General features: G+C 41.6%; 1 protein-coding gene across 2 annotated transcripts; it reads left to right on the plus strand.

Moving 5' to 3' along the window:
- The first annotated feature begins 6,805 nt into the window (after window positions 1-6,805).
- Window positions 6,806-26,731, plus strand: ERFE (erythroferrone). Of its 2 annotated transcripts, none has more exons than XM_048505030.1 (8): window positions 6,806-7,669; window positions 13,658-13,777; window positions 16,202-16,304; window positions 17,853-18,070; window positions 18,776-18,884; window positions 22,374-22,464; window positions 23,861-23,939; window positions 24,466-26,731. In XM_048505030.1, exons 1-8 carry the CDS (start codon window positions 7,475-7,477, stop codon window positions 24,562-24,564), a joined length of 1,014 nt encoding a protein of 337 aa, XP_048360987.1. In that variant the 5' UTR covers window positions 6,806-7,474; the 3' UTR covers window positions 24,565-26,731. The 2 variants fall into 2 exon arrangements, with proteins under 2 accessions (XP_048360987.1, XP_048360988.1); XM_048505031.1 differs by lacking the exon at window positions 6,806-7,669 and adding an exon at window positions 10,206-10,261.
- Window positions 26,732-27,375: the final 644 nt, after the last annotated feature.

Genomic DNA, 27,375 nt, shown 5'->3' on the forward strand with positions numbered 1-27,375 from the left:
TATGAGGCTGTGAAGGTTTACATGGTAGTAACTGAGATTAAACTCATTGGGACCTACTTCCAAGTAAGTATACAAAGGTCTACATCCTTGGACACATTCAAGCACAGTACCTTTGTTAGAGTTTATAGGTATACTAGGTTTAAGCACATTGGGCACAATTCAGCAAATGTTAGAAACAAAATACATAAAGACATTTTTTAATGCCAGGTCTGGGGAACCTGGACCAAACTTGCTTTCCATGCAAACATACAGCAGCTGCAGTGGCATGGTTCAACTTGGAGCTGAAGTGAAGAAAGGGCACATTATTGACTTTGGGGAGCTTTCACACATGCTGAATAATGCACTTTAAATCCACATTAAATGTACTTTATTGACTGTTTGCAAATGAATTTTGCTGTTTCGCACAGTAAAATCCTGTTGCAAAGTGGATTGAAGTGTATTATTCAACAGTGGAAAAGGGGAAGTAGTCATGGCTAAAGTCCTATTGATTCCATGATAACTTGAGTTGCAACTAAAGTTTGCCAAGATTTTGCCATCTGGATCTTTAAGTTGCAATTTGTAAGCAGATCTACTGATTTCACTGGACCCTATGCATAAATGTAGTTGTACGCATATTCATGATTACATGCTATTGGTTTAATCCTTTTTCTGAAAAAGGATTATTACTAGTGGAATTACTGCTGCCTTAGTACACTTTTTGTTATTTATATCTACATGTGAGTGCAATCTTTAGTGGGGTAGTTAATTGGTTGTTCAAGCTGAGGATACATGCAAGATAGATCTTAACATCATGGCCTGAAAAATATAGCTTCTACTGTCACTTAATGTGCTGTAGCATCCAGCTGGCAAAGAGATCTGATGGACTTGAAAACTTGCACAATATTTTGTATCAATTTGGTTGGTCTTAATAGAAGATATTGAAATTTTCATTCTTATTTTTGGTCATGTAGCCTGCCTTTATTAATTAACAGAGGGGGGAAAAACAGAAAAGAGGCTGTGGCTTGTGGTAAAGCTCTTTACATGAAGAAGTTGCACTTTCCACCTTCAGCATCTCCAGTTAAAAGACAGCAGTATAATGTATATGAAAAAACCTCTATCTGAGCCTCTGAAGAATGCTGTGACCAGTCAGAGCAGACAATACAGTACAGTTCTTGTTAGATCAGTGGTTTCACTCAGGTCAATTCCCCACTCATGATTAGATGCGTGCTCGTCACAGAAAATATCCAGGTTTCCAGCAGAACTCCCCACTACACCAGCACCAAAAACGGAGACCCCGTCTCTGCCGCTCTTCCCCCAGTCGCCAATCAGGAGAGCCCCTGAACAGATCGCACATTTGATCCACTGACAGAAGCTGCAGTGGTGTTCATAGCCAACTTGAAACCATGCTCAAAAAAGTGCCCACTGTACAGTGATCTATCAGCAAATTTGAAAAGGAAAGGCCATTGCCTAACTTAGAATAGCAGCTGCACCACTATGATTTATCTCTAATTGATGTAAAATTGTTGTGTCAAAACTAATTTCATATTTGACAAGCCACGGGGTGCTGTCATTTTATTAAATTTTTAATTTTCCTAGGTCTCTAATGGAGATTGATATAGCTAAGGATGAGTTGTACGTATGCGCAGTCATCTGCCACAGGAACCTCAAAGAAAACCTGTTCATCCGTTTTCTAGCTTAAAGGCATTTTCCTTTAAGCCACCTTTTCTCTCTGGCCCCTTCCGCACATGCAGAATAATGTACTTTCAATCCACTTTCAATGCACTTTGCAGCTGGATTTTACTGTGCGGATTAGCAAAATCCATTTCCAAACAACTGTGAAAGTGGTTTGAAAGTGCATTATTCCGCATGTGAAGAAGGAGCTCTTTCTTATCCTGGGCTCATTCCACACATGCAGAATAATGCATTTTCAAACTGCTTCCAGTGCTCTTTGAAGCTGTGCAGAATGGCAAAATCCACTTGCAAACAGTTGTGAAAGTGGTTTGAAAATGCATTATTTTGCGTGTGCGGAAGGGCTGGACAGATTTTCGAATATCAAGAGAACTGCGATTTATAAACAGAGTACCAAAAAATGTTTGAGCAGATTAAAAAAAAAAAATTAGGTGGATCCCTCTGAAGTGTGAGAAGGTGTGAAGAAAAAACCTTGATCCATTTCCTTCAGAGCAGTGGTGGAGTTCAGCAGGTTCGCACCACTTGGGCAGAATTGGTTGTTAAAATGGTGCTTATAAACAACTAGTTGTTAAATTATTTGAATCCCACCACCAGAACCAGTTAAATTATTTGAATCCCACCACTGCTTCAGAGCCATATACCAATGAAGGAGAAATGGTGGAGGAAAGCAGCACTCAGGCTACAGTAAAAACAAACTGTATCCATTCCTGTTTCCAGATACAGCTGTACCTATCATATTTATGGGAGCAATCCAGTCCCTTGTCACATCTTTCCCTTATCTTTTGCATGAAGCTCTCCACACAGGATCCCCTTACTGCTGACTCCCCTTTCTCAGCTGCTAGCCACAATGCATTTGTAAGAGAATGCTTAATTGTGCATATGGGGAGAGACAAAGTCAGCCCTTTCACCCAGAAAAAGTTCTGTTCTTATATTCCACACAAAAACCACTCAGCCCTCTGATCAAGCTGTATGAGATAAGTTAACTGACATTTCCCTCAAACTGTCTTTAAGAGGTTGTCAAACAGCTGGTGCCCTTTGATAACAGACCTTGGCAGCAGCTGCCTCCCAAGGTACCTAGCTGTTGCTGAGTTCTTCCTACTGAAAAAGTGGGCTATTGAAACTTCTGACAGGTGAATGTCATTCTCCATCTTCTGACCTCAAAGAATAACAGTTGGATGGCCAAGACCTCCTGGTCTGTTCCACTCCGCCCTGTGCATATTCATTTCCTGTGCGTATTCATTTCCAAGTTCAAAACAATGTAACACATCTGGAAATTTTGTCCATATGTAGTATATAAAAGACAACCAGCAATATCAATTGCAGCTATCAATTGCAGCTATCAATTAAAGGTAAACTGTTTTCTCAGGGGGCAGTTACCACTGATAGCCAGCACAACGAAACAGGCCCCAACATACTGAAACATCTCATTGCCTGGACTGCCTGGATTTCCTTAGTGGCTTCCCATCCAAATACTGCCCAGAGTCAACCCTGGTTAATTTTTGAGAACTGACAAGATTGGGCTAGCCTGGGCCATTCAAATATTAGTTGTTGTTGACAAAAGGACTTTGGCTTCCCTGACCTGCTTGCAAGCCTTCCAAGGCATCTGACTTATCTATGGGAATCAAGATGAATGACTGCTCTGATCCAGCAGGGTTCTCCTTATGTTCTTAACTTCTTGTTGCCTTGAATTGATGGTGTCAACTGTGCAGGACTTTGGATAAGGCAAAATATACTCTTTAAAATAAGTGAATTAAACAGCTAATAGAGGGAATTAACTTACGGTACCTTGGTTTATGACTTTAAGACAACAGACTAATTAAGCAGGGAAATAATGTGTATTGACTGTCCTTATACACTGCTTTGTTTTCAACAACAGATGAAGTTTTCATTCCCATGACTTCATCTGCAATGGTCCTTCCCTTCAAGGAAATGGGAAGGGGGAGAGAACAGCTTGGTTGCATCACTCTGCTGGGAACAGTGGGCCAAGGTAATTACATGACAGCACAAGAACGAAGCTTAAATTTCACTGGCGCGTGAAAGGGAGAGGAATGGAAGAGCTCATTTTTTTCTTTCTTCACTTTGGTTCCGCACATCTACTCAGCAATAGTTATCCTGGTCTGTTACTAAAATCTGGCCCGAGTATAAAAAATTTCAGGAAAGGCATGAGTATTTCTAAGTACTACACAATATTTGTAAATAAATGCAGTGTAATGAATAGAATGAGAAGAGGTCTGCATCTTTACTCATACGTAAAACTCACTGAGTGATCTGGAGCCAGTTATATCTTCCTGATCAATTTAAGCCACAGAGAAGCTGTGAAGATAAACGGAGTATGTGATGAAACCTAGGGTTGCCATCAGGCTTTCTTTCTCTTTTAAAGTGGGGAAACGGCCACAGTTACCTGCTTCTATAACTAATCCTGTATTTTCTGCTTTGTGGCTTGTTACTCTGACTGTTCACTCAGTAGCTGCCAATATAGCAGGATAATAGGGTTACATGGAATAAAGTGGGGAAACGGCCACAGTTACCTGCTTCTATAACTAATCCTGTATTTTCTGCTTTGTGGCTTGTTACTCTGACTGTTCACTCAGTAGCTGCCAATATAGCAGGATAATAGGGTTAACTCACCTGTTATTCAAGCCACTTCACTCCTTAGTGCAGGGGTCCCCAAACTTTTTGAGCCTGTAGGCACATTTGGAATTCTGACATGGCATGGTGGATGCTGCAACAAAATAGATGTGACAGAATGGCTCCTGCAAGAGGTACAGCCAGCCACAAAATGATTGCTACAGCTTAATTTCAGTAACACAGGGAAGATTCTTGTGATATGGTGGAAACTGCTGCTAAAACAACTTTTTTTAAAAAAATCTGCAACAGCCAGTCAGAAACTTTGCCGGACAAAAGCCTTACCTGGCCCTGCCCATTTCCTAAAAACACTCGGTGGGCACCAGAAAAGCTGTCTTCTTTCAGTATAAACATGGGCCCCTATGATGCTTTTGTTTTGACCTCAACAAAGAGGATCACTTCAAATTTTCATGACCACTCTGAACTCAGAGCAGCTGATTCCTTTGTAGATGGTTCATCCTTGTCTAGGTCTGATTACGCATGGATTTGCTGCAGGACTAAACCGATTTGATCTGGCCTGCCAGCAACCTCTATGAAATCATCAGGATTTCTCACTTTTGGAAAATATTTTCCCCATATGGCACCAAGCCCATGATGTCCACATGAGCTTATATAATGAGGCTCTGACTAACTGTTCATTTTGTGATGATGTCACAACCGATAAGCCTTAGCATTCTACTCTACCTTTAGCTGCTACGTATAAGGATGTATTTATTTATTTACAATATATAAAGTACGCCTTTCTCACTGAAGGCAGGTTACATGGAATAAATCAGCACAGTCAAAAGAGTGGGACATTCAAAAGACAATACAATAGTTATTTGGCTGGTAGAGAACTGGAAAACCAACCGGAGGTGAACCACAGTATAAGTATTAACATATCCAGGTACCAAACTCAGGCCCACCAGGTGTTCATGGACTACAATGCCCAGCAGCCCCTGCTAGCATGGCCAATTGGCCCTGCTGGCATAGGCTGATGGGAATCGTATTCCAGGAACACCTGGAGGACCTGAGTTTGACACCTGTGCATGGGCCGGAAAGCAAAAATTACATCGTATGATTCTATTTACAGCAACAGTATGAACTATGCACAGTGGTATAGTCAACAGCCTCCAACCTGTACTTGGAAAGCCCAATCCAAATGGGGAAGGAGTGTGCTATGGGAGTAGCCCTGGGCTACTCAAACACATTTGCTCCCTCTGCCAGCATACGGCACACCCCACAGGTGAGGAGGGCAAAGAAGCCAGCATCCAGGCACCCCACAGCTCTGCAGCAGCGAAACCTGGAAGTGGTGCCACTGCGGAATCATGCTGATATAGGAATGGACCCTGGCACGGGGAAGGACACAGGCCAGAGCGTTCTTGGGGGTGGAGCTAACTTTCATCAGCTTCTACCTACACCCTCGAGCTGGGAACCATGTGGCCTGAGCCTTGGACTTAACGCCACCCAAAAAGGTGGTGAAACTCTGTTCAGCCTTATTATAGAGGGCTTTCCAGGTAGTTGGCGGTTTTTTGCTTCTTTTTTGCTGCTTCTGCGTGCTACCAGGAAATCCTCCTGAGTCCGTACAGTAGCGGTGCTGTCCCTAGCTGCCAGAGCCTTCTGGGGTGGGCTGTAAGCCTCTCTCTGAATCAGACTGTTGTAAACTTTTAAAAAAATTGTTGCTATCCTCACAGTATGAAAAGCACAGGGGTGGTTTGCCATTGTCTGCTTCTGCATAGTGATCCTTAGTGGTCTCCCATCCGTATGCTGACTAGAGCTGATCTTGGTTAGTTTTCAAGATCTGCTGAGATCTGGCAAGCCTGTCCAAAGAACCCTCTTGAATAACTCAGCTTCACATTGCTTGTGGAAAGCCAGGAGATCAGAAGCAATGTTCCCTCCAACAAACACAATAGTGAAATAAATTTTTTACAAAAAGTGTCGCATTGGTGATAACCAACCAACTAACCTGTTTCATTTCATAGGACATTCTGTAACAGCTCCCAAATGTAAATATCCACGTTTTGAGAAGCAGAACCCTCTTGTAACAGCAACAAAATATGTTTTGAGTGCAAGAAGTGAATAACAAGTGCACATATATTGTCTTCAAAAAAAGGGATTTTGCAGACAAGACCATATTAGCGGGGCAATGTGGGGTGAATGAACCCACACACCTTTTGGGTGATGAATCAAATTCCTCCTAGCTTTTGCAGAAGGCTTTCACGGGAGAAATGGAGTAGTGCCCTCTGTTTTTCGCCAGCCTCTCTCGTTACTTAAACTTGCCCAAGCAGCAGCATTCTGCCTGTGTTCGTCTCCCACACTCCAAGAAGAGGCTGTGGCACCTCAGCGTGGGCCAGGAGCGTGCGGGTGCTGCAGTTAGCTGCCCCTGCCGGTAGCTGGAACTCCGCACTCCGCAGCTCTTCAGCACGTCGCCTTTCCTAATTATGTCACTGCTGTGGATAAAGAATTACGCCAGCTCGTCAGGAGCATCTGTGAAGGCGGGGAATTCAAGCGTATTAAAGGAAGGGAAGCCGGGCGGTGGACGCTGTTCGAAGGGGAATTTTCCTGCAACCCCAAGTCCTGGCGTGCAAAAAGAAGGAACGGTGTAGAGAGGCGTCCTCAGGCGGTGGCTGGACTAGCCAGAGAAGGGTTTTTGCATTCTTGATTCTAAAAAAAGCTAAAAGTGAATACAGAAAAGGGAGGACTAGTTACCACTACATGAACTGTGTGTTTGCTGTTTTTTGTTTTTGTGTTTTTTACTTCGGGACCGTCTACTTTCTGACTAGGTTTTCTGAGACAGAAAGGTCTAATTAAGCGCTTATTCCTATCCTTTCTAAGGAAACTGCCTTAAGTTTTTATCACTCTCTGGAAGCACCAGCCTCTTAACCCGTTGTGGAGTGAGCTTAATTTAAGAATTGTTTTGTTTTGTTTTTCTCACCCTTCCCCATACCTACTTTTTAAAGTTTTTTGGGAAAATTTGGATTTGGGCAATTGTGAAAGGATTTTGTACATGTTTAGGGTATTATTGGATTCCTCCTCCCCCTTTGTGAAATATCCTCAGGACTATACCCTGTGCAACTCACTCAGCCCCTGCCTGTTTGAACATCTATAGCCTAATTTTCTTTCTGCTTTTGAGAGGTTCCTGCCAAGCCTAAATCTGGGGCTTAGTCTCTGTAGAAACTGTGGTGCAGTTGTATGTCAGAAGATGGCAGGATCTCACCTTTCCAGCTGCCCCCTTCTTCTCTTGGCCCTGGGGCTATTAGAAATGGCTTCTTATGCCAGTTCTGTGGAAACTGAGAAAAATGGAAGCAGAAGGAGCCATGAGAAGAAATCCCAGTGGAATGAATATCCCACAGGACAAAGAGCTGGCAGCCTCTCCTTGGTAGCATCCAATGATCCGGTGAGCACATATACTACTCTCTGGTTGACTTACTCAGAGCTTCATTCCATCTCTTGGTACTAATTGTAGCTGTAGTTTTCTGATTCATTCTCCCAATGAGCACGGCACAGAACCAACACTGGGGCATGTGGAGTAATGCAAATAGTACCCTGTAGATTTTACTTTGGGATGTTATATGGAAAATATTTGCATAAGAAAGTGTGTGTTTCTATCTACAATTTCAGATATCCATACAATATGTGTGGGAATCTCACCACAGGTTATTTCTGAGTACACAAAATATGCATAGAGTTGTTGGGTTATAAATTTAGCTCTAATCCATTTTGCTTCAGCACTGCTGTTCTGTAATGCTACTATTCCACATTTCCTTGCATTGAGTAAAGGAGCATGGGAGTTAATGCCATTTGGAAAGGACATGCTATCCTAGTTGTTTCTCTCACAAATGACAGAGGTTATGCTTTGAACTCCCACACTTATCTCTCAGATACTTTGAAATGGAGACTGAGTGATATGTGCACGTGTTCTTCAGTACAAAATAGTTTGGTCCATTTTAACATGAAGGTCAACATGAACTTAGACACAATGAAATATAATAGGCTAAGTAAACATGCATAGCATTGGGTTGTACACCAGTGAAAGCATGCATTTTCGGAGATGCAAACTAATTTTACATAAGTCATAAATTGATGTTTGATTTTAATATATTTTAAGCAGTTATGTCCAGCCTTTCAATTCACACAAAATACCGTTGTTATAATAATCCACAGTCACAAAACAAAAGCAAGTAGCAGTTATTGGCTGATGATGTCATTTAAGAAAAAAATCTGTTCATAATTATATCTTGCCAAAGCACTTCATAAAATAGTCTTCATCTGGCACATAGTGAAGTACTTGACAAACGTCCAATAAACAGTGTATTATGACAGAAAAGGCTCTGTCTCCTATAGAAACTCACCTAACCTTTATGGTTAGAAGAAAGCCAACACAAATCGGCAGATTCATACAGAAGAAGGTAGTCTTTCAGATTTGTAGTATTTTTCCAGTAAGAAAAATGCTGGAAAAGACTGGGAATTTAGCAGCATCTTGAAAAGTATACAGTAGGTCCATGAAAGGCTTTACAGATGTTGCAGACGTCTGCACGGATCTTTTTACCACCGATGTGATGCGAAGATGTCATCTTACCAGTCAGTGCTGTAAGCCTGTGCTCATGCGTGGTATAGTGTATTCTGTTACAGCTACCCTGAGACTTTTCCTGGCTTCCCAAACTGCTAAATCTGGTAAGATCCAGAATTGTGCCTTGGTTTCCTCCCCTCCCCTAATGTGGGGAGGAGTTTCTGATCAGGGAAATAGCACATGTGAGAGAAATAGTTATGACTTATGTCCTGGCCTAGATCCATATTTGTCAAATGGCACCTGATTTTTGCAGCTACCTTGGTACTAGCACTTCACGATACTTTTACTTTCAACACTGTGGACGGAATTTTGAGCAGAGGGTGTAGGGCTGAACATTGGACGTTTTAGGTCACTTCCAATTGTTTGACTCAGTGAGTTGTTCCATAAATACATGGGTATCGTGTGATTCCTTCATTATTCTTCATTTTGTTACTTTTAAAAATATTGTGTGAGGTGATACAAATGTTTTAGAATGGGGCATTAGATCCATGATGGCTCATTCCAACGTCATCATGATGTTACAGCTCTCAAGGAACAAATCTGTGAACCAGGTTCAAGATCCTAGAAAAACAAAATTAGTCATTCCTGTCCCATGCATGCTTCTCTTTTCTGTCAAAATCCCATCAAAAAACTATCCTTTGGTGCAGATATTGAATGTAAATAAGTTGGTGCTGTTTTAGGTTATGAAGCAACTCTACTGAGTGCCTAATTCTGCCTTTCAATCTACCATAACTTCTATACCACGGAGGTGTTCCAGTTTTGTTTATATTAATTGTGGGAAACTAGCTATGGAAGAGAGTTGGATTTTATTAGCAAGGAAGCAACTAAGCCATTGCCAGAAGCATGCTTAAAAATCCCAATGACCATTTCAAAACAGAGCTGTTTCATCTCCCACACATATATGGAGAACTTCTAGGATTTCTGCGTTAATTTGTATGGAAATTGTATCGTCAAGAATAACAGCTGTACAAACTAGAGAAATATTTTTAAAGGTTTTTTTGGCCTTCTTGCAGCTGTTTGTGATAATTTTCTAAAAAATGGCTCTATCAAGAAAGAATGCTTTCAAAGTCCTAGGACATCTTTTAAGATGTGCCAGCATAAAAACGTTTAGCGAGGCACAGTCACTGCTTAGTAATATGCAAAATTGCATGCTTGGAGGCTTTATAAGCCTTTGTTATTCCAATGTTCTGGTTTTTGTGGATGCAGTAGAGCTGCTTGCATAACTGAACAGATAAGAGGGTTCTGTTTGTGTTGTGGAGTCTGCAAATCCTTCCTGAAGAATGGTAGAGTCTCAAGGCACGATGATGTAGAAGTGAAGCCTGAAGTAGTAGACCAAATGCTAGGAAGAGTCTATGCTTCACTTGCTTTTCTTAACTGGTTCTGATGGAGAGAGACGGAGAGATCATCCTGTTGGATCTGGTATGTAATGTGCTTCCTTAAAGGAACCTGGTCCTGGATACCTGAGAGAGTGCATCGGCCCATATATTCTTGCCCCGGTGCTGAGATCAGAAGGGGAGGCCCGCCTGGTTGTCCTGCCCTCTTTGGAGGTAAGGGTGTGGGGGCAGCCCAGAGGGCCTTCTCTTCAGTGGGTCCTGCACTGCGGAATGCCCTCCCTCCAGAGATTCACCAGGCACCTACTCTCTTGATGTTTCAGCACCTGGTGAAGACTGTCCTCTTTACCCAGGCATTTGGCTGACTCCCTCCTCTGGGAGCCCCCCAAGATGTTTGTACAACCCTCCCATTTTGTGGGTGGGTGATTTTAGATTGCGTTTAGGTTTTTGGGATGTGGTTTTATTCTGATTGTACTGTTGTTGGATTTTTACAATTGTGAGATTTCTGTTGTATGGTTTTTATTGTAACTCGCCCTGAGACTGTGGTAAAGGATAGGGAATGAGTGTAAATAAAAGAAGTAAAATAGAAATAGAATAATGTTGGTGTCTTGAAGGAGGCAGTTATGAAATCCCTCTTGAATAAGGTGTTCTTAGATGCAGTTGGCCTTAAAAACTGGCCACTAGGCTAAAGTGCTTGAGAATGTGGTGGTGAAACTTCTCCCGGCAGTGGATGAAATTGATGATATAGACCCATTCTGGCCTGTTTTTGGGCACTGAAACAGCTTGATTATTCTAACTGAGTTCAGCTAGAAGAATGGAGGGGGCAACGTCACTGGTGACACCTCAGTTGTGGAATGACCCTCGCCACACAGGGGTATTTAAAACCGGCAAGTAATTTATTAGAGAGTGGTATGTTAAAAATGTCTCAACAAGTTAATAAATGGTCATTGGTGCATTTTTAAGAATAAGTAGTTTAATTCTGTTCCCACAAAGGATTTCTGCGAACAGATGGGGCAATTTTCACGGACTCTCCTGACGCTGTTTCAGGGCACGCTTCAGGTTGCAGCCAGAAAATCTGTTTCACTGACAGATCCATTCTATTTGCAGAAACGTTCCACTGAATTCAAGGCCCCTTTTAAGAACACCTCTAATTCTGCCTCTGTCTTGAAGCAGCTTACACAAATACCGTAACGTGCTGTCATAACATATAAAATAACATTAAAAATGCAGAAGTGTAGTCTAAACTGGATCAGCAGCATTTAAAGCTAAATCAGAACTCCAAATAATAGCAAGTATTTCCTAATATCACAGGAGAGTCCAAAGCGCTTAGCCAGAAAAGATTCACTTATAGAATTCGTGAAACCTAAGCTCATAAGATGCTCTTAACAGCTTCTTGAGCAGATTATTTCCAGGATGGGATTCTATCATAGAATAGGCTGAAACTCTAACATAGTTGTTGAGGATCTCCATAATGAGATATCCTCAGGAAGAAATGCTGGAATTACCTAATTTTGGGGCCAGTGTAAATAGGGAGAGACACTCTTTCATGGGCAAAGATCAGTCTGGTGATGTCATCAGAATGATAAAAGGGACAAAAGATTCTGACTTGGATGCAGATGATGAAAGGGATTCAGTGAAGCTACTCCAATCTATGCTTTTCAAAGAGCCTGGTGAGTCCAGAACAGAGGTCAGCAACCTTTAATACCCAGAGCCATTTGGACCCGTTTTCCACAGAAAAGAAAACACTTGGAGCCGCAAATACTTTTTGACATTTAAAATGAAGATAACACTGTATATATATTTTTTACCTTTACGCTTTGTATTAACAATTATAGTGTGTTGCTTATGAAATCCATGAAGTGCTACAGAGAAAATTATATTTTATTTATGTAAAGAACACATTTTGAACATTTTGAACTCTTAAAAAATAATAACAGACCTCCATGTCTGCCATGGAGGGTGGACTTGACAGCCCATATTCCTAATTGAGCATGGCTCCCGCCCTGGTCCCAAAAGCCACAGCTTCTGAGAATCTACCTCCAAATGTCCTGGGATTTGCCCGACAGGAGTTGGCAACCCACGACAACCATGGCTGAGGATGATCTCGGCCTTCCTCCCTCCCACAATCTACAAGCTTACCCTCCACTGGCTTACTCTGAAGTAAACCTTCCAAGATCCACGTGCAAGGCTTTCCCCATGCACTCATGCCCTCCTTGGCAATGCAGAAGCAAACAATTCCCACCCACCTCCCCATCAAACAGCCCCAACGAGCACAAACTTGTAGGACTGCAGGTAATAACTCCTTTAAAATCTGACATTGTCTTTCTCACCTCAAAATCTGACATTGTCTTTCTCAACTCAGCCAGGTTGCCATCCACCAGGAAAGCTCCTGGAGCTCAGTGGGGCTGCTCGGGGGGGGGGGGGTCTGCAACCCAAGGTGGTGCTGCCGGGTCCCCCATGTGGTCCTGCCCCCCCAAGAAGGACCCGAGGAGGGGGGAGGCCACCCAAAGCAGGCTCGACCCTTGACCCCTCCGTTCAAGGGGGGCGGACTGAGGTTAGGATTGCACTGAAAATCTGCACTCCTGCAACTCCCTCCCGTTTCCCACCCTTCGCCGCTCACCTGTTCAAGAGGATCCACCAGCGGTGCTCCACCCCCACCCCGCGCCATCATCACCGGCATCGGCCAACCAGGCAGCTGGGACAGGGAAGCCGGAAGTGGCTTGGGATAGCCATCTTGGGCTGTGCCTCTCTAGGAACAGGGACTCTTTCCCATTAACCCTTAGGGCAACTCTCCGAAGGAGGCTGAGAGGACCCAAGTCACGTAGAGCCACAGTGCAAGGACGAAAGAGCTGCATGTGGTTCCGGAGCCGCGGGTTGCAGACCCCTAGTCTAGAAGCACTTCTTTGCTTGATCCAAGACAGTCTGTGTGACCCCACCTAGAAAGGGGGTCCAGCTTCTGATGAACAACATCTTTCCCAACAAATGCCTGGATTCAGCTGCAGATTCTCCTATGTCTGGATTCAGCTGCAGATTGTTTCTTCTTCACTACTTTACCACAGATTCCAAAATCAGTTGAATCTGGAGGCTTAAAGAAATTAATAACTAGGTGTGATCAGCATATTGAATATACTCAGCTTCAGATTTCCAGATGATGGTTAGATGTCTTGTTTCAGATCTTTTATCACTTTTCTTTCTTTTTTTAATTATTTGACTTTAATAAATTTTCATTGCAAGTTGATTTAATGGAAAAGGCTAACAGATCATTAAAAACATTGTGCACATGGGACATTAACTGAAGTGTGTGAATGCACAAATACATACAGCAGGCCTCATGTAGATGCTGAACAATGATCATTCCAAGGAATGCTTTTTTAGTGTTGTCTTTTTACTTCTATGTTCTCTGGTTGTTGGTGCATTTCACATGTAAAGCTGCACTGTTGGTATCTTTACCTCCCCCCCCCCCTTTGCTTTTTATTACATGAAGGAAACAATTACAAGAAATTCTCACATCGACCCCCGGGATGCCTGGATGTTCTTTATGAAGCAATCAAACAAAGGAGCCAACAGCAAAAAAAGGAGCAAAAGCAAATCTAAAAAAATCAGGGTAATTTTATTTGATTAGATATATTAATATAGTACTTTTCTGCAACTGTATTCAGGCAGTTTACAGCTCACAGTAACACACCTGATGATATTTAATCACAGAAAGAGAAAAAGGAATATTCAGGTGATCTCATAAAACTATTCCAGAATAATCAAATGACGTGCCCATTGCAGGAGGGTGCAGTGGCAGATAGCATTTGTTCCCAGATAGACTGATGGAGGGGGAGGGATGCTCTCTTCTGAGGCAGCCAGGTAGAATGGTGATTGAGAGACACACTCCTCCCCTTTTAACTGTTTAGCTTTTCCTTTCATATTGTCTGCCCATCAAAATCAAACTCCCAACATGTGTGCAAGTTCCCAGTGGGATTAAAAGCAGCTTGTGGGAGGCAGCAGCAGCAGTGAATTTTAGCACAAAAGCATCACAAGGGAAAAGGCTTTCTTAGCAATAGGGCAAGCAAAATAGTTTGGACAGTGGGCTCTCAGATTTTGACACAACAAGGCTCCCCATCAGAACAGGTAGCGCTTTTCTGCTCTACCAGAAGTGCATAGTTGGCCTAGCAGTAGATTGGAGCCAGATGTGTCTAGATTTATTTATTTTTCAAATTTTTATCCCATCCTTTCCCCGAGAGGCTCTGAGTGGGTTAAAATAGAAAATCAAAAACGTCTTTGTAAAAAGAAAAAAGAGGGTTGACCTGTAGTTCTTATGACTCACGTGAAAGATGAAGCTTCTGTATCAATCATGCTGGAAAGGTTGGCAGTCTGTCTTTATATGCCTGATATTCAACATAAAGATCTGAGAAGCGGTGCAATTTGGTGTTTAGAGTATTGGGCTAGGATCAGAGAGTTGTGGCTTCAAATATCCACTAAGTGTGTGTTGAGGATAACATGGAAGAGAGGAGAACTAAAAAGAGTCTTGAGTTCTTTTAGAAAGGATGGGATTAAAAAGATAATAGCTGTAAGAGATTGTGAGAGGCCTTCCTACATATTGTGGAACTAGCTGAGTATGGGTCGAGAAGACTGTATATAAGGAGGAGGAGAAGAAAAAGGATGAAAAGGAGGAGTTTGGATTTATACCCCACCTTTCTCTCCTGTAAGGAGACTCAAGGTGGCTTATAAGCTTTTTCCCTTCTTCTCCCCAGAACAGAGACCTTGGGAGGTAGGTGGGGCTGAGAGAGTTCTGAAGAACTGTGACTAGCCAAAGGTCACCCAGCAGAAATATAGGAGTGTGGAAACACATCTAGTTCACTAGATAAGTCTCTGCCACTCAGGTGGAGGAGTGGAGATTCAAACCTGGTTCTTCAGATTTGAATCCACCTGCTCTTAACCACTACACCATGCTGGCTCTTTGAGTAGTTCCATTTTACAAAGATGGGATAAGGGTTCAGTTGCATACAGTTGTGTGTAGCATGTACTTAGCCCCTTAATGTAGCATGTAGTTAGCTTCTTACTATATTCTCTCCATATATGGAAGGGCATCCAGTAAAGGATGAATACCTGTGTATCCCTCGTATTCTTAACATTTTTGTATTGGAGAAAAATTTGTTTTGACATATTTGCAAAAAAGCATGTTATAGACTACAACTAAAGCTGTTTGGAATTTTCCATTGGTCCAAAGTACCATGTTGTTATCAGCAGGTGGATACAGGGATCATGTTTCCTCTGTGCCAAAAGATCTGTGATGACTGGCTGCCCCTTTCCAGGCTCAATTCAAAGTGACAATTCTAATCTTTAAAGTCCTCAGTGTTTTGGGTCCAAGGTACTTGAAGGATTGTTTCTATCCATACTGCCTAACCTGCCAGATGAGAACCTCTTTTACAGTCCTTCTTGCTGTTCCCTGGCCTGTAGAGATGCGGTGCATGGCAACCAAAGACAGGGCTTTTTCAGAATTAGTGCCTCAACTTTTGGAATGCCTTCAACCTTCAAGGTCTACCCTATTTCTTTTAGGTACCAGGCTAAAATATTCTCCCTTTACTACATTGTTTTACATTTCAAACATTTTATAATACTCTTCCGCCCATTTTAGGATGCTCAGCATGTATTCTATTACTGCTGCCCTGACCTGTTTGTAATGTCAGACTAAAAAAAAAAGATTTGTTCTAATGGGGTTGGCATCTTTTGTTTTGATTTTAATGGTTGAGTTTTAATGGCTGTATTATTTTAGTTATAAGTAGCCTCAAACAAACTCTCTGGAGAACTGGCAAATACATTTTTGAAATAAATCACCTGGGAAAATATAAACCATTTCCATTCCATTGTAATATGGTTATAAAACCCTTGGTTTATTTAATGTACAGCAAATTTATGGCTGACATAGAAGCATCATTTTGAAATCAAAGATGTGAACAGTTAACCATACTAGTAGGTTTGCTAGCTCATTCTATAAAGGGGTGTTGATGAAAAAAACTGTCTTGTATTTGGGTTCTAGTTTGGCATTCCCGGCCTCCCTGGGCCAGCTGGTCCACCAGGACCTCCTGGAGCTGCAATCAGTCAGGAGGAGCTGCTACATGAATTCCGTTTGCTGCTTAAAGGTATGAAACAAAAATGGCACACTCTGAACAGGCCTACTAAAGCACTACTAAGCCAACATATATGAAACGCATATCAGGCCTTTAGTGATTAATTATCTTTCTGGGCTCTGAGATTTTAGTTTTTCAGTTATTTATTTCCTTCTTCCAGACTAAGAATGGTCCCAAAACAAAAACTGAAATGATTTATATTTTTGTCCCCAAGTCTCATGACAGTAGAATTTTCCAGATCCCAACAATCATATACTTGTAGTTAAATTGTGAATGCTAGAAAGTCGGACATTCTGTTCCTCAAAATGCTGGGGTCTGCTTCTTTTAGAGTGAAGAATTAGTGGGGGCAGACTTTGCTTAACGGTAGGGGGCAACTTAAATCTTTCCTATTTCTTTTAAGGTAGGTTTTTCTCCATAGCAATCTGCAGGAGTCAGGAATAAAGAGCAAGGTTTATTAAAAAGAATAAAATTATAAACTTACACACACAAATAATATCAAGCATGCAAGGAGTTCATACAGTCCTAAGATTTTGAAAGAGGTGAGGCAAAAGGTCAGGAAACGTGATAATTACCTTATTTTGAGGAGGAATGGTCCTGAGAAGCAGAGTTCATAGAATCATAGAGTTGGAAGAGACCCCAAGGGCCATCAAGTCTAACCCCCTGCAATACCAGTTCAATGGTAAGTCTGTTTCTTCATACATATTGCTGTATCCAATCCTAACACATTGTTTTTCACATATGCCTAAGTACAATTTCTCTGAGATGGAAATTATGTTGATATCCAAGACAATGATGGCCAAATGGCAGCTGCCATATCATGATTCCAGCCTGATGCTAACCATATTATGGCGTGCACTTCTGGATTAATGCCTTAGCATCTTCTCGCTGTTATACCGGAGGATGTGTTTGTTACTACAGAGATCTCTCAAGGTGCAGTTTTTTAGTACTGGGAGGGATATAGGTGAACTGGGGCACACCTGAGTGTGACACTGGTTCAGTTAAAGCTAGATATGCACTTAGGCTTCTGTCAATTCTTACAGAGAGTACCCTGCATTATTTCTCAGCTTTAAACTATCTCATAGGGTGGTTGGGAGGATAACATTAAGGGGACAGAATTATGTTGTAAGCCATTTTGGTTCTTCAGTGGGAAGAAAAGCGGGGTTTAATTGTCTCAAATAAATGACTATGTAATCTTTGGCAGCAAAGTGAGGAATCTCTGAGCCTGAAGTTGTATGATGTGTTATCTTGTACTAAAATGTTACTGAGGAGAGGCAGGTCAGCAGCAGTCATGTGAGCCCTTTAACATGTAGCTTGGACCTGAGGCATCGTTATCTTGCTGCTTCAGAAGTGGACACTTTTTCCATTAAACCTTGGTTGTGCAAAGAACCTGGATAGACCAACAACTGGGATGACTGGTGTTAAAATAAGAGTAGTGTGATTGCCTGGTCTGATTCAATTGGTCTTGCTATTGATGAAAGCAAATGGATTTTGACCTTTAATCCCACAGAAAGCATGATTAGACCCAGCCTTGTTAATTGGTTTTGTGTTTTGGCTGCCCAGGAATAATCCGGGAATGGGAAGAATTTAATCTGAAAACCTGTGACAACTGCCAGGAAGAGGAGAGAGACCAGAGAGAAGAGAACTTCTTGGCTCAGATAACTGGCTCACTGTTGGCAAGCAGGGAACAGGGGCGAGTAGAGGCTGCCTTCCACTGCCGGACCCGGAAGAACATTTCCATTGAACGACGGTCCCTTAAAGAACTTCATCTGTTCTACATAGTAAGTAGTACAGGGGGATTATGTTTAGCTAGATTGACATCACTTTTCTTGCAAACATCAACAAAAAGGAAGGTAAGTTTGTTTTTATCTCAATACCCCTAAACAGAATAGTCAGCCATTTCTTATTTAGTATTAAAATATACTAGTGTTTCTTTAGAAATGCAAAGATAAGAGCAATTTTAATGTCACAGTATTCTAACCAAGTACTGTTATTCCTCTGATGCATGTGAGGTGTCATTTTCTTAGGGTCTCAAAATGCGTTCCTTATTTTGGAGTTCTTCAAGGTGACAAACCTTATAAATCTAAAGCCAGGATTCTGAATCACAACTGTTTTGATTTTAGAAATACACTTTGGATGTGACTTATGAGCTTTTCTATTACGTTCTGCAATCAAATCTCAGCTGCTTTTTAAAATAAAAACCCAAGTGTTCTGAGATTTGAGAAGCTTTAGAAAAAATGCTAGTTTACCTAATAAAAGTTAAGTCGGCTCTGGGTTCTGTCCTTACTTGTTCCACATTGTAAAATTTTACCATATTTTATTTCTTGTCTCTGCTAAGTGTATGTTGGCAAATGACCCAGTCATTTTTTCTTAGATTACTTGGGGCATCCAGTTTGAACTTTTATTCCCAAGCATAATATGGAAAGCTAGATTGATTTTTGTTTTTGCTCTCCTGTATTCATGAGCCTTTATTTCTTTGTTCCTAGCCTAAATCAGGCAAAATATTCCATCGTGGCCTAGGGCTAAACCTTACCAATGGCCAATACAAAGCACCTCTAAGTGGATACTACATCTTCACTGCTACACTACATATTGGTAAGGGCTTAAATTAAATGGTATACTAAGCCAGATTCTTCAGCACAGAAATACTTGGCAAGGTGAGACTGTCATATGAAATAAACCAACAGACTGTGGGCATGCCAGTGCTAAATAATAAATGTTGTGAAAGGCCAAGACATTGTAAGAACAATAATGGTTTCTATAACGTGGTTCCTGAACCCAATTCTCTTCCCATGTGCGGAAGAATGAATTGCATCATTGTGGAAGAATGAATTGCATGTGCGGAAGAATGGATTGCATCACAGAGGGATTAGTGGTTTGGAGATTAATCTGAATATCAGCCAGGTATAGGTCTGGCCAACCTCTCCCTCTTTTTAATACAGGAATGTAAGGTCTGAAGCCATGACTTCCCTGGCACCCTCTCTCCCTTCCATTTCAATATAGGAATGCTGGGGAACTTGACCTGTAAAGAAAGTACCAGCTCCTTTTGTGTTTGGATGCCATGCTGAGAAGGGAAATTCAACTAGTCATTCCACTTGGCTAGTTCTAGAACTGCTTTATTTAGTGCACACACCCCTTGCAATATCAAAAGTTAAATATTCAACTTTCAGTGTACTTCGTACTTCTCAAACAGCTTTCAGTAATAGAAATAGGAGTCCAATGCGTACAAAGATTTCTGTATGTTTAATACCCACAGATTGGAAGCTGGATATTGTTCAGAGCTCCCCTCCCCCAGTGACACAAGCCCGTACAGGTGACTATTTTACCACACTAGATGAATTATTGTCTGGGGTACCTCAGTTGTCTGTCATCCTGATCTATGTTAAAGTAGACTCTGTCATAGATAACTGAGCTATTCCAGACAATAAAACTCATCCCAGCACTGTTCAATCTGTGTGAGCTCATAGTCTCCATTCAGTGGGTAACAGAGATGTAGAATTTCCAAACATGTTGAAGCTATGGAAAAAGTCCCCTTCCCTTTTTGGGGGGAGGAGCGGGAAAACACATTTTGGGGGAAATTGAAATACGTGCTGTATTTCTCTCCTATCAAGTCTAAACTAATTTAACTGCTTTAATAAAATAATCTAACTTGTTAGCATACTTATTTTAATGTTACAATGTCTTAGTTTTCTACAAACAAAATTGCAAATACAACCAACACTAGAGATAAAACTGCAGATACACAGTATGTTATCTGTACCTTAATCATTACTATCTGAAAAGTAGAAGAAATAACATAAAAACTGAAAACACAAGCTTTGTAGTAAATAACATAAAATATATTGTTGAACTATGGTGATTAAACTAAGAGTACAGATAGATGCTGCCTTTCTCTTTCTGTCAACTGGTTAGAGAGAGCCCAGTTCTCAGTGCAACCTTCAGAGTTCACCTTTAGCATTTTGGTGCAGTTTCTGCCCCAGTTCTTCTGATCTTTTTTCCCCTCTGGCAAAAAAAGAGCAATAAGCTACTTGATCTCTAGTCTGTGGGTGTGTGTATCACAGTGGTTTGAGGAAAAGTCAAAAGGATAGCAGAAGTCTTGCAACAGTTGAGAAGCAATGAAAACCATGCTCTCCTCATGAAGATTAGGTAACCTTCTAGGTGCAGAAATGCATCTTGGTTTTAAGAGTCATGCCTACAGAACACCCTGAACAGGAGGTAGTGTGACCCCCCTGGTGTGTCAGTGTAAAGGGAGCAGCATGGCAGCACCATACATGGGCACCAGTGTAGCTGCAGGACTGCACATACTGGCACACCTCTGGCACAGGGGCTTGTGCTAGAACCAAAAGGGCCTGGGGATGGGCTGGCATTAATCAGCTACCTCAGCCCTTTCAGCATAGGCACATCCACATTTGCCAGTGGGAACTTACACCAGCAAAAAATGTAGCTGCAGCCCGTGGAACTGCATAGAGTGGTTCAGTGGAGGCCGGGAGAGTATCCTTGTTGAGTTGCTGGCTGCACTGTGGCTATGCCATCCCCAGACATGGCACAGTTATCACTGCCCATCCCCCCCGGTGATTGCACTGCCTGCCTTTACGTGCATTTAGCTCATTCTGAAAGAGTATTTGAAAGTTTTTTCCAGTACTCCCCCAAATCTCAATTTCTCTCATTGGAAAAATTGGAGGGGGGCGGAGTGGAGCCTTGGAAAGCCCTTCAAAATGTGTTTTCCTTAAAATGTTCTGCTTTTATCATTTACATCTCTAGTGAATAAACTAAGTCAGGGGTCAGCAACCTTTAACACCCAAAGAGCCATTTGGACCCGTTTTCCACGGAAAAGAAAATACTTGGAGCCACAAATACTTTTTGACATTTAAAATTAAGATAATACTGTATAGATTGTTTTTTTACCGTTACGCTTTGTATAACCAATTATAGTGTGCTGTTTATGAAATCCATGAAGTGCTACAGATGTGCGAATCAGGTGGTGCAAAAGGGACCCCTTTTATAACAGATGGCTCAGTAGCAGCAACTGCATATCTGCTGTCACTTCCACTGTTCCTTGCAATTGGCCCTGACCAAGTGGCTCCACCAGTCTTCTCGGCCTGTATCAGACTAACCCTTAACAGGCATAAAGCTTCACCCACTTCTGCCTCTGGTACTTGTACTTCCAATTTAAAAAGTCCCTTTCCAGGAAGTGGCAAAAAGGCGAATGAACACCTTTGTTACCCAGAAAGCTCCACGTCGCCATGTCTCTGTTTCCATAGAACTGGTGTGAGAATTACATCAGTGTTTCTGATAGAGAGGCTGAAAAGCAGACGGACCCTTGTGGGTTAGGGACCAATGGAGGGCAAGGAAGGTTGAGCTGTTAGTCACCGTTCGGATCTTGGGGGAGGGGGAGTGAACAGCTCGGAGCGGATCGACCGCTGTCGCCATCGCCACTGTGGTTTGGGCAGGAGGGATGGCCCCTGCCATTGTAGGGTGGGAGCCACTGCCGCCTGTCTTCTCCGCTTGGTACTGAAACCCCGAGGAAGAGCTGCTCCGCATCCATGGCCGGTGGGCTCCTCATCAGAGGCCGGAGGCTAGAGGGAGCCGCAGTACAAGGACGAAAGAGCTGCATGCGGCTCTGGAGCCATGGGTTGCAGACCCTTGAACTAAGTAAACCCGTTAGGACAGAAGGGAGGAACAGGGGGTGGGGTTTTTTTTGGAAAATGTATATTCCTTCAGTCTAGAGATCTCTGGATCTTATGGTGTAGTAGAGATGGAGGAACCCTGTGTATTGTGTCACTTTCAGCTGGTTTTTAATTTAATCTAAAATTTAATTTTTAAAAGATTCTGCAACATGATCCTGGTTCTGAAACTTGGCTATTATTTGTTCAAGCTAGCCTTTGATAGCTGAGTGGTTCTTGAAGTAACAACAAAAAGATTCAGTGAGCCAAAAGACTTTTTTTGTAGGGCTTTTAAACACTACTGTGTGAAATAGTTTCAGGCAAAAAGATAAAACAGAATTATACAGTTTTTGTGGCCAAGAATTTATTTCCAGCTGCAGATACCATGTTCTTGCCTGATGTGTGTTTTTGCCTGTTGCAGCTAACAGGAATCATTCAAACAAAAGCCAGCCACGCACCCAAGATCGCCTGCGCTTGCTTATCTGTGTTGAGTCTCTCTGCCAGCAAAACATGTGAGTATATGTAGCAAAAGTCTAACTAGGGCAAGAAGATTCAGGTTTTTTTCCTGACCTGCCCAAGGTTAGCCTGAGAAAGGACTTTTCCAAAGACACTGTGTGAATTTACAAATAGACACCTTAACTGGGTTCTTCCACATCCAAATCAAATATTCTGGCTCAAGCACCACACCCTGTTGTCACCTCAGCAAAGGCTTGATGAAAGGCAGGAATAAAGCCAGGAAATGTGTGTGTGCATGGGCGTTGGTTATACTCTGATCTTTGTAATGTCCCAATGTCCTTGTTCATGATGGGCATGAGGCACTTCATAGCAGTACCTGCCTGGTTACATATAGTAAATGGGAGATCATTATGAACACACATGAAAACCAAAAGTTTGTTTCATATGAAGGTTGCCCCACACAGGATCTGTAACTCTTTCTCAGCTTTTTACCATGTGAAGCAGACATAGCAACAGTCTTTCCCTTGGTATAGTTATAGTACATTGCTGGTGGCTGTCTGCATTGGCCTATGGCCTCTTATCACCAACCCCACTACAAGGAAATTTATAGTAGTCCTCCTCTTGTGACCCCCATAACGTGAACATTATGGCATGGATGATCACTGGATTCTGTTTTCTATCCCTGCCCTACACTTTAGGATGTTCACTTTGTGTAAGTGGTCTTTCCCTGTCCAGAAACACGTCTGTACTACAGTGGAGGTGTAGGTAGCATATATAGAATGATTTCCTCTCCTCCCAAATAGGTTTGGGTATAGGCATGAATATGCTACCCTGGGAACCTTGTGCCTGCTCTTCAAGATTGCTTTGAAATGTACAAGAAAGCAAAAGGTCATGTGAAGCACTCTGTGGGACATGTTTTCAGTCTCTCATTAGTTTGGCTTTAGTTCCTCTTCCTCACCCCCCTTCCACACACACATACACCAAACCATATTGGACTAAAATCTGGTTATACCACTGATCTTGTCGAAAAAGCTTCAGAAAGTCAGCTTCAAGAAGTGGTAAGAGAGCAAAAGTGTTCTTTTATAGATTACATTTTGAGACAGGGAACAAATTTCTTTCTGTTTCCTATGCCAAATACTCACTCCTTCACACTACACACTTGGCAAGTTCCGAATTGCCATACCACCCCAATCACATCCAAGGTCTCTTGACACACATGGGAATTCTTAACTGCCTGCTCTAGGCTAGCCGAGTTCCTGTGCAGTATGATACTTTTACTCAGAGCAGTAAATTCAGTCTTCCAAAATAAGATTTTTAATATTTCTTTAAAAATACAACATAAGACCCTCATGAAACAATAGAGCAAAGTCTGCAGAGGCTACTTCAACAGATTTTTTAAAGGGAGGTGCATCCATTACAATTGCTGACAATAATGGTACCTCTTGCTTTCAGTTCGTTGGAAACCGTGAGCGGCATAGACAGGAACAGCAAACTTTTCACTATTTCAGTCAATGGAATTCTTTTCCTTCAGGTGAGCATTTGCAAATGCACAAATGTTGCCAGGAGACATAAACAGAGCATTGGGTATTCTTGGCTGCAACTTCCTGTGGGGTCCAGTGCACTGTTTTTATCACAGTATATATATAAAGGAGTAGCTAATGGAATGAGATAATTTTAGCTTACCCATTTTCTCTCTTACTGTATCTAGCATGGATGTTGTTTTAAACTTCAGGCAACTAGCTGGTCTTTTGGATAAAGATTTGCATTTATTATATGATTTCTGTATAATAGTTTTAAGGGTGTATTTGGGAGTAATCCTTAAACACTATGGCCCCTTCCGCACACGCAAAATAATGCATTTTCAAACCACTTTCACAACTGTTTGCAAGTGGATTTTGCCATTCCGCACAGATTCAAAGAGCACTGAAAGCAGTTTGAAAGTGCATTATTCTGCATGTGCGGAATGAGCCTATATTAAAAAGTATATATATATGGTAATTTAAACACTATATAAAATAGTTTAGTTCATTCACTCACTTTTAGCTTCTTTGTTGCAGGTTGGCCAATATGCTTCGGTTTTTGTTGACAATGCAACAGGATCATCCCTCACAGTACAAAAAGGATCAGACTTCAGTGCTGTCTTCTTGGGCCTCTGATTGGCCCACAGGGGCCCTTAAGCTAGAACCCAGCCCTAATCTAAGTTTGTTCTCTTCAGTCCCATTGACTCTTCAGGCCTTGACCTCAGAGAGAAGTGTATGGCACCGGCAAAGCTATAAAGCAGCACAGTTCCTGTTCATGTAGTACAAGCATATCACATAATGGTGTTCCTTGGTCAAGCACTTGAAGTGAAAGAAGAATCTCTCATACATGTAAAACTCAACCCCTCCACACACCCCAAAATAGGAGCAAGTTTAGTGACATTAGCTTAGTAATGCCTTTGTTGTTGAACATTTATTGTTTGATGTATGTTTCATAGCCCCTCTTGAAGGGTGGTTTTCTAAACTTAGCTTATCCTTAAAAGCATATGCACACATAGCTTTACATAATTAGTAAAGAATAGGCCATTGAGGGATTGTAACCTTTGTGGCAAAGGATTTTTGGTTTAGCATGCAATCTTTCACAGAACTTCTTTGCTGCATTTTTCTGCAGTGCCCAAATAGTCATCATTTGCAACTCAAGGAAGTTTTGAGATAAGTACTAGGGTACTTATAGACCCTCACTGCTGTCCCAAAATTCTTGTGGCCTTAAAAAAACATCTGGCTCTAAGCATAGGAAACACATAAGATAATAGCTTAAAACCACCCATTTTGGACCTGATTAAAAGTTTATTACAGCAAGTTAGTGGGCTAGGCCATACATTTAATCAGTGCTGACGTGAAGACCACTTCTGTTTCTTAGTAATTATTTTTTGTAAGGCTGCCAGAATTGTAGAGTGATATCTAAGAATTTTAACCCTGTACACCACCACCCTCCCCTCTACAGCAACTATGGCACCTAGGCAGGCATTTGATGTGTTCCAACAACTTTTCGGTTGTAGTCTACAAAAGTACTTCTGTAACAGGTCATTCTGACTGCTTTTCTGTATATTTATGCTGCCAAGCAAAAAGCAAGAACTATTAGAGCCACTTTCCTCCTGGAATCACTAACAAATCTGCTTCAGCAAAATGTGCTTCTTGATGCTCCGGTGTTGCTGACACATAGGAAATCCTACTTCAAATGGCAGATGAGGATCTCCAAGTACAGGATCTTTACCATCCACAAAGCAAAAAATTACATTTTGAAATTTTCTCCACTTGAAAAACTCCCTGCGTATAAGAATGCTAGCATGCTAATGTGACTTCTGAATTTCTGCTCCAAGGGAATATTCCAACAAGCATTCTCCCCTCCTCTGCTTATCACCCTCTGTGAAAACTGAACATAAGGCAAATATTGTTTCCTCCAAAACAAAATTCAGTGCTATGTAGTTAAGATTACCAAGCTAAATGAGCACCAACGGAAGAGCATCAACCCAACCGATTATATTCTGTTGCTGGAACTTACCCATATATTTTGTAAACTGGGCTAATTCCCAGTAAACTGAGCACCCACCCTTCTCCCTCTGGCAATACCATCCAGCCAGATAAGCTCACATTGGTGCCCTGCCCTGCTTCACGAGCACACGTAGGGTTCACCCTGCAACTGTTTTGTAATGCTTACATTAATATAGTATGAAAAACTATATTTATTGTGCTGTATTAAGAATATATATATTTATGTACTTGGCTTGTTAAATGCATTTTTTAATACACTGAAGGAAGACGGTGCAACAGAAAAGGCTCTTTATGTAATCCCTGTAAGACTAAAATACAGGTCTCACCTCACTAGGGCTGCAGGTAGCCATATGACATCAACTCAGTTTTAGACCTGCTGATGACAAAACAAGCAATTTCAAAACAGTTTTTTTTCAGTTGTCTGGTCACTCATTCAACTGGCCAAGATCTAGTGTTGACCATTCAAGTCATGCATATACTTTTACAAACTACTGTTAAAGAATTCTTGTTTCATAATTATATTTTGAAAATTAATCCTTGAAAACTCTGGCCCATTCTCACTTATGAGGAAGATTACTGGACATTTTGCTGCAGCTGCCTCCATATTCATCACTTCTAACAGAAAGTATAAAAAGGTGACTTTTGATGCATATGTGTACTTAAATAGAAAAGATGCATGAGGCTGGAGCTGGCTTAGTTCAGTGGTACATATACTTGTGCATAGAGATGTATTTCTAATGAAAAATACAAATGGAAGTGCATACATGCTTTTCATATCTTGGCAAGGAAACTTCTATAAACATGTTTCCACAGGGCATACAAGACCTTTATGAAGTGTCCCATGACATACACATAGCGTGATACAGCAATTGTCTGTGTTAACCCCAACTTTTCCCAAATTCCCTCATAAGGTAGTGAAACTCCAGTTGATTTTAATAAGGTTGGGTGAGTGGGATGGTTTACTGAAATGTTCAGAATATATGACTCATCCAGTTCTCTTTGCATTCCATTTCAAACTGCTAAAATGTTATTTAGCACAACTGATTTGGTATAGCAGTCCCTTTCTCTCAGATGTCTGGAGGTGGTTCGCCATAGCCTACCTCTGTATCACAACCCTAGCATTTCTTGGAGGTCTTCCATCCAAATATTAGTGTCAAGACTGAGTTTGTGCAACTGGTCCACCCATGGTACAACAGGGACTTCAACCTGGGTTTACCAGATGAGCGTCCAACACCTTGACCATTGCATCACCTAGTGAGATAGGATTGGGCTACCAGAATAACTGTTTTCTGTTGGTATCAGTGAGAGTGCTTTCAGAGTATTTACTTCCATGAATGGGCCTGCCTATGCCTCTTAAATCCAACTTGCCTTCTCTATATTAACAAGGCATTTAAACATATGTGCCACTCTTCAGAAGTAACATCAAATGCATGTATT

The sequence above is a fragment of the Sphaerodactylus townsendi genome, linkage group LG08 (genome assembly GCF_021028975.2).
Source record: "Sphaerodactylus townsendi isolate TG3544 linkage group LG08, MPM_Stown_v2.3, whole genome shotgun sequence".
In the NCBI taxonomy this organism is placed as follows: Eukaryota; Metazoa; Chordata; class Lepidosauria; order Squamata; family Sphaerodactylidae; genus Sphaerodactylus; species Sphaerodactylus townsendi.

Bases quoted from the DNA above. Each gene is read 5' to 3' on its own strand.
- ERFE (XM_048505030.1), top strand. From the start codon at position 7,475: ATGGCAGGATCTCACCTTTCCAGCTGCCCCCTTCTTCTCTTGGCCCTG. The intron at 13,778-16,201 runs GTAATTTTATTT...TTTGGGTTCTAG, and splicing joins GCAAATCTAAAAAAATCAGG to TTTGGCATTCCCGGCCTCCC. The intron at 18,071-18,775 runs GTAAGTAGTACA...CTTTGTTCCTAG, and splicing joins AACTTCATCTGTTCTACATA to CCTAAATCAGGCAAAATATT.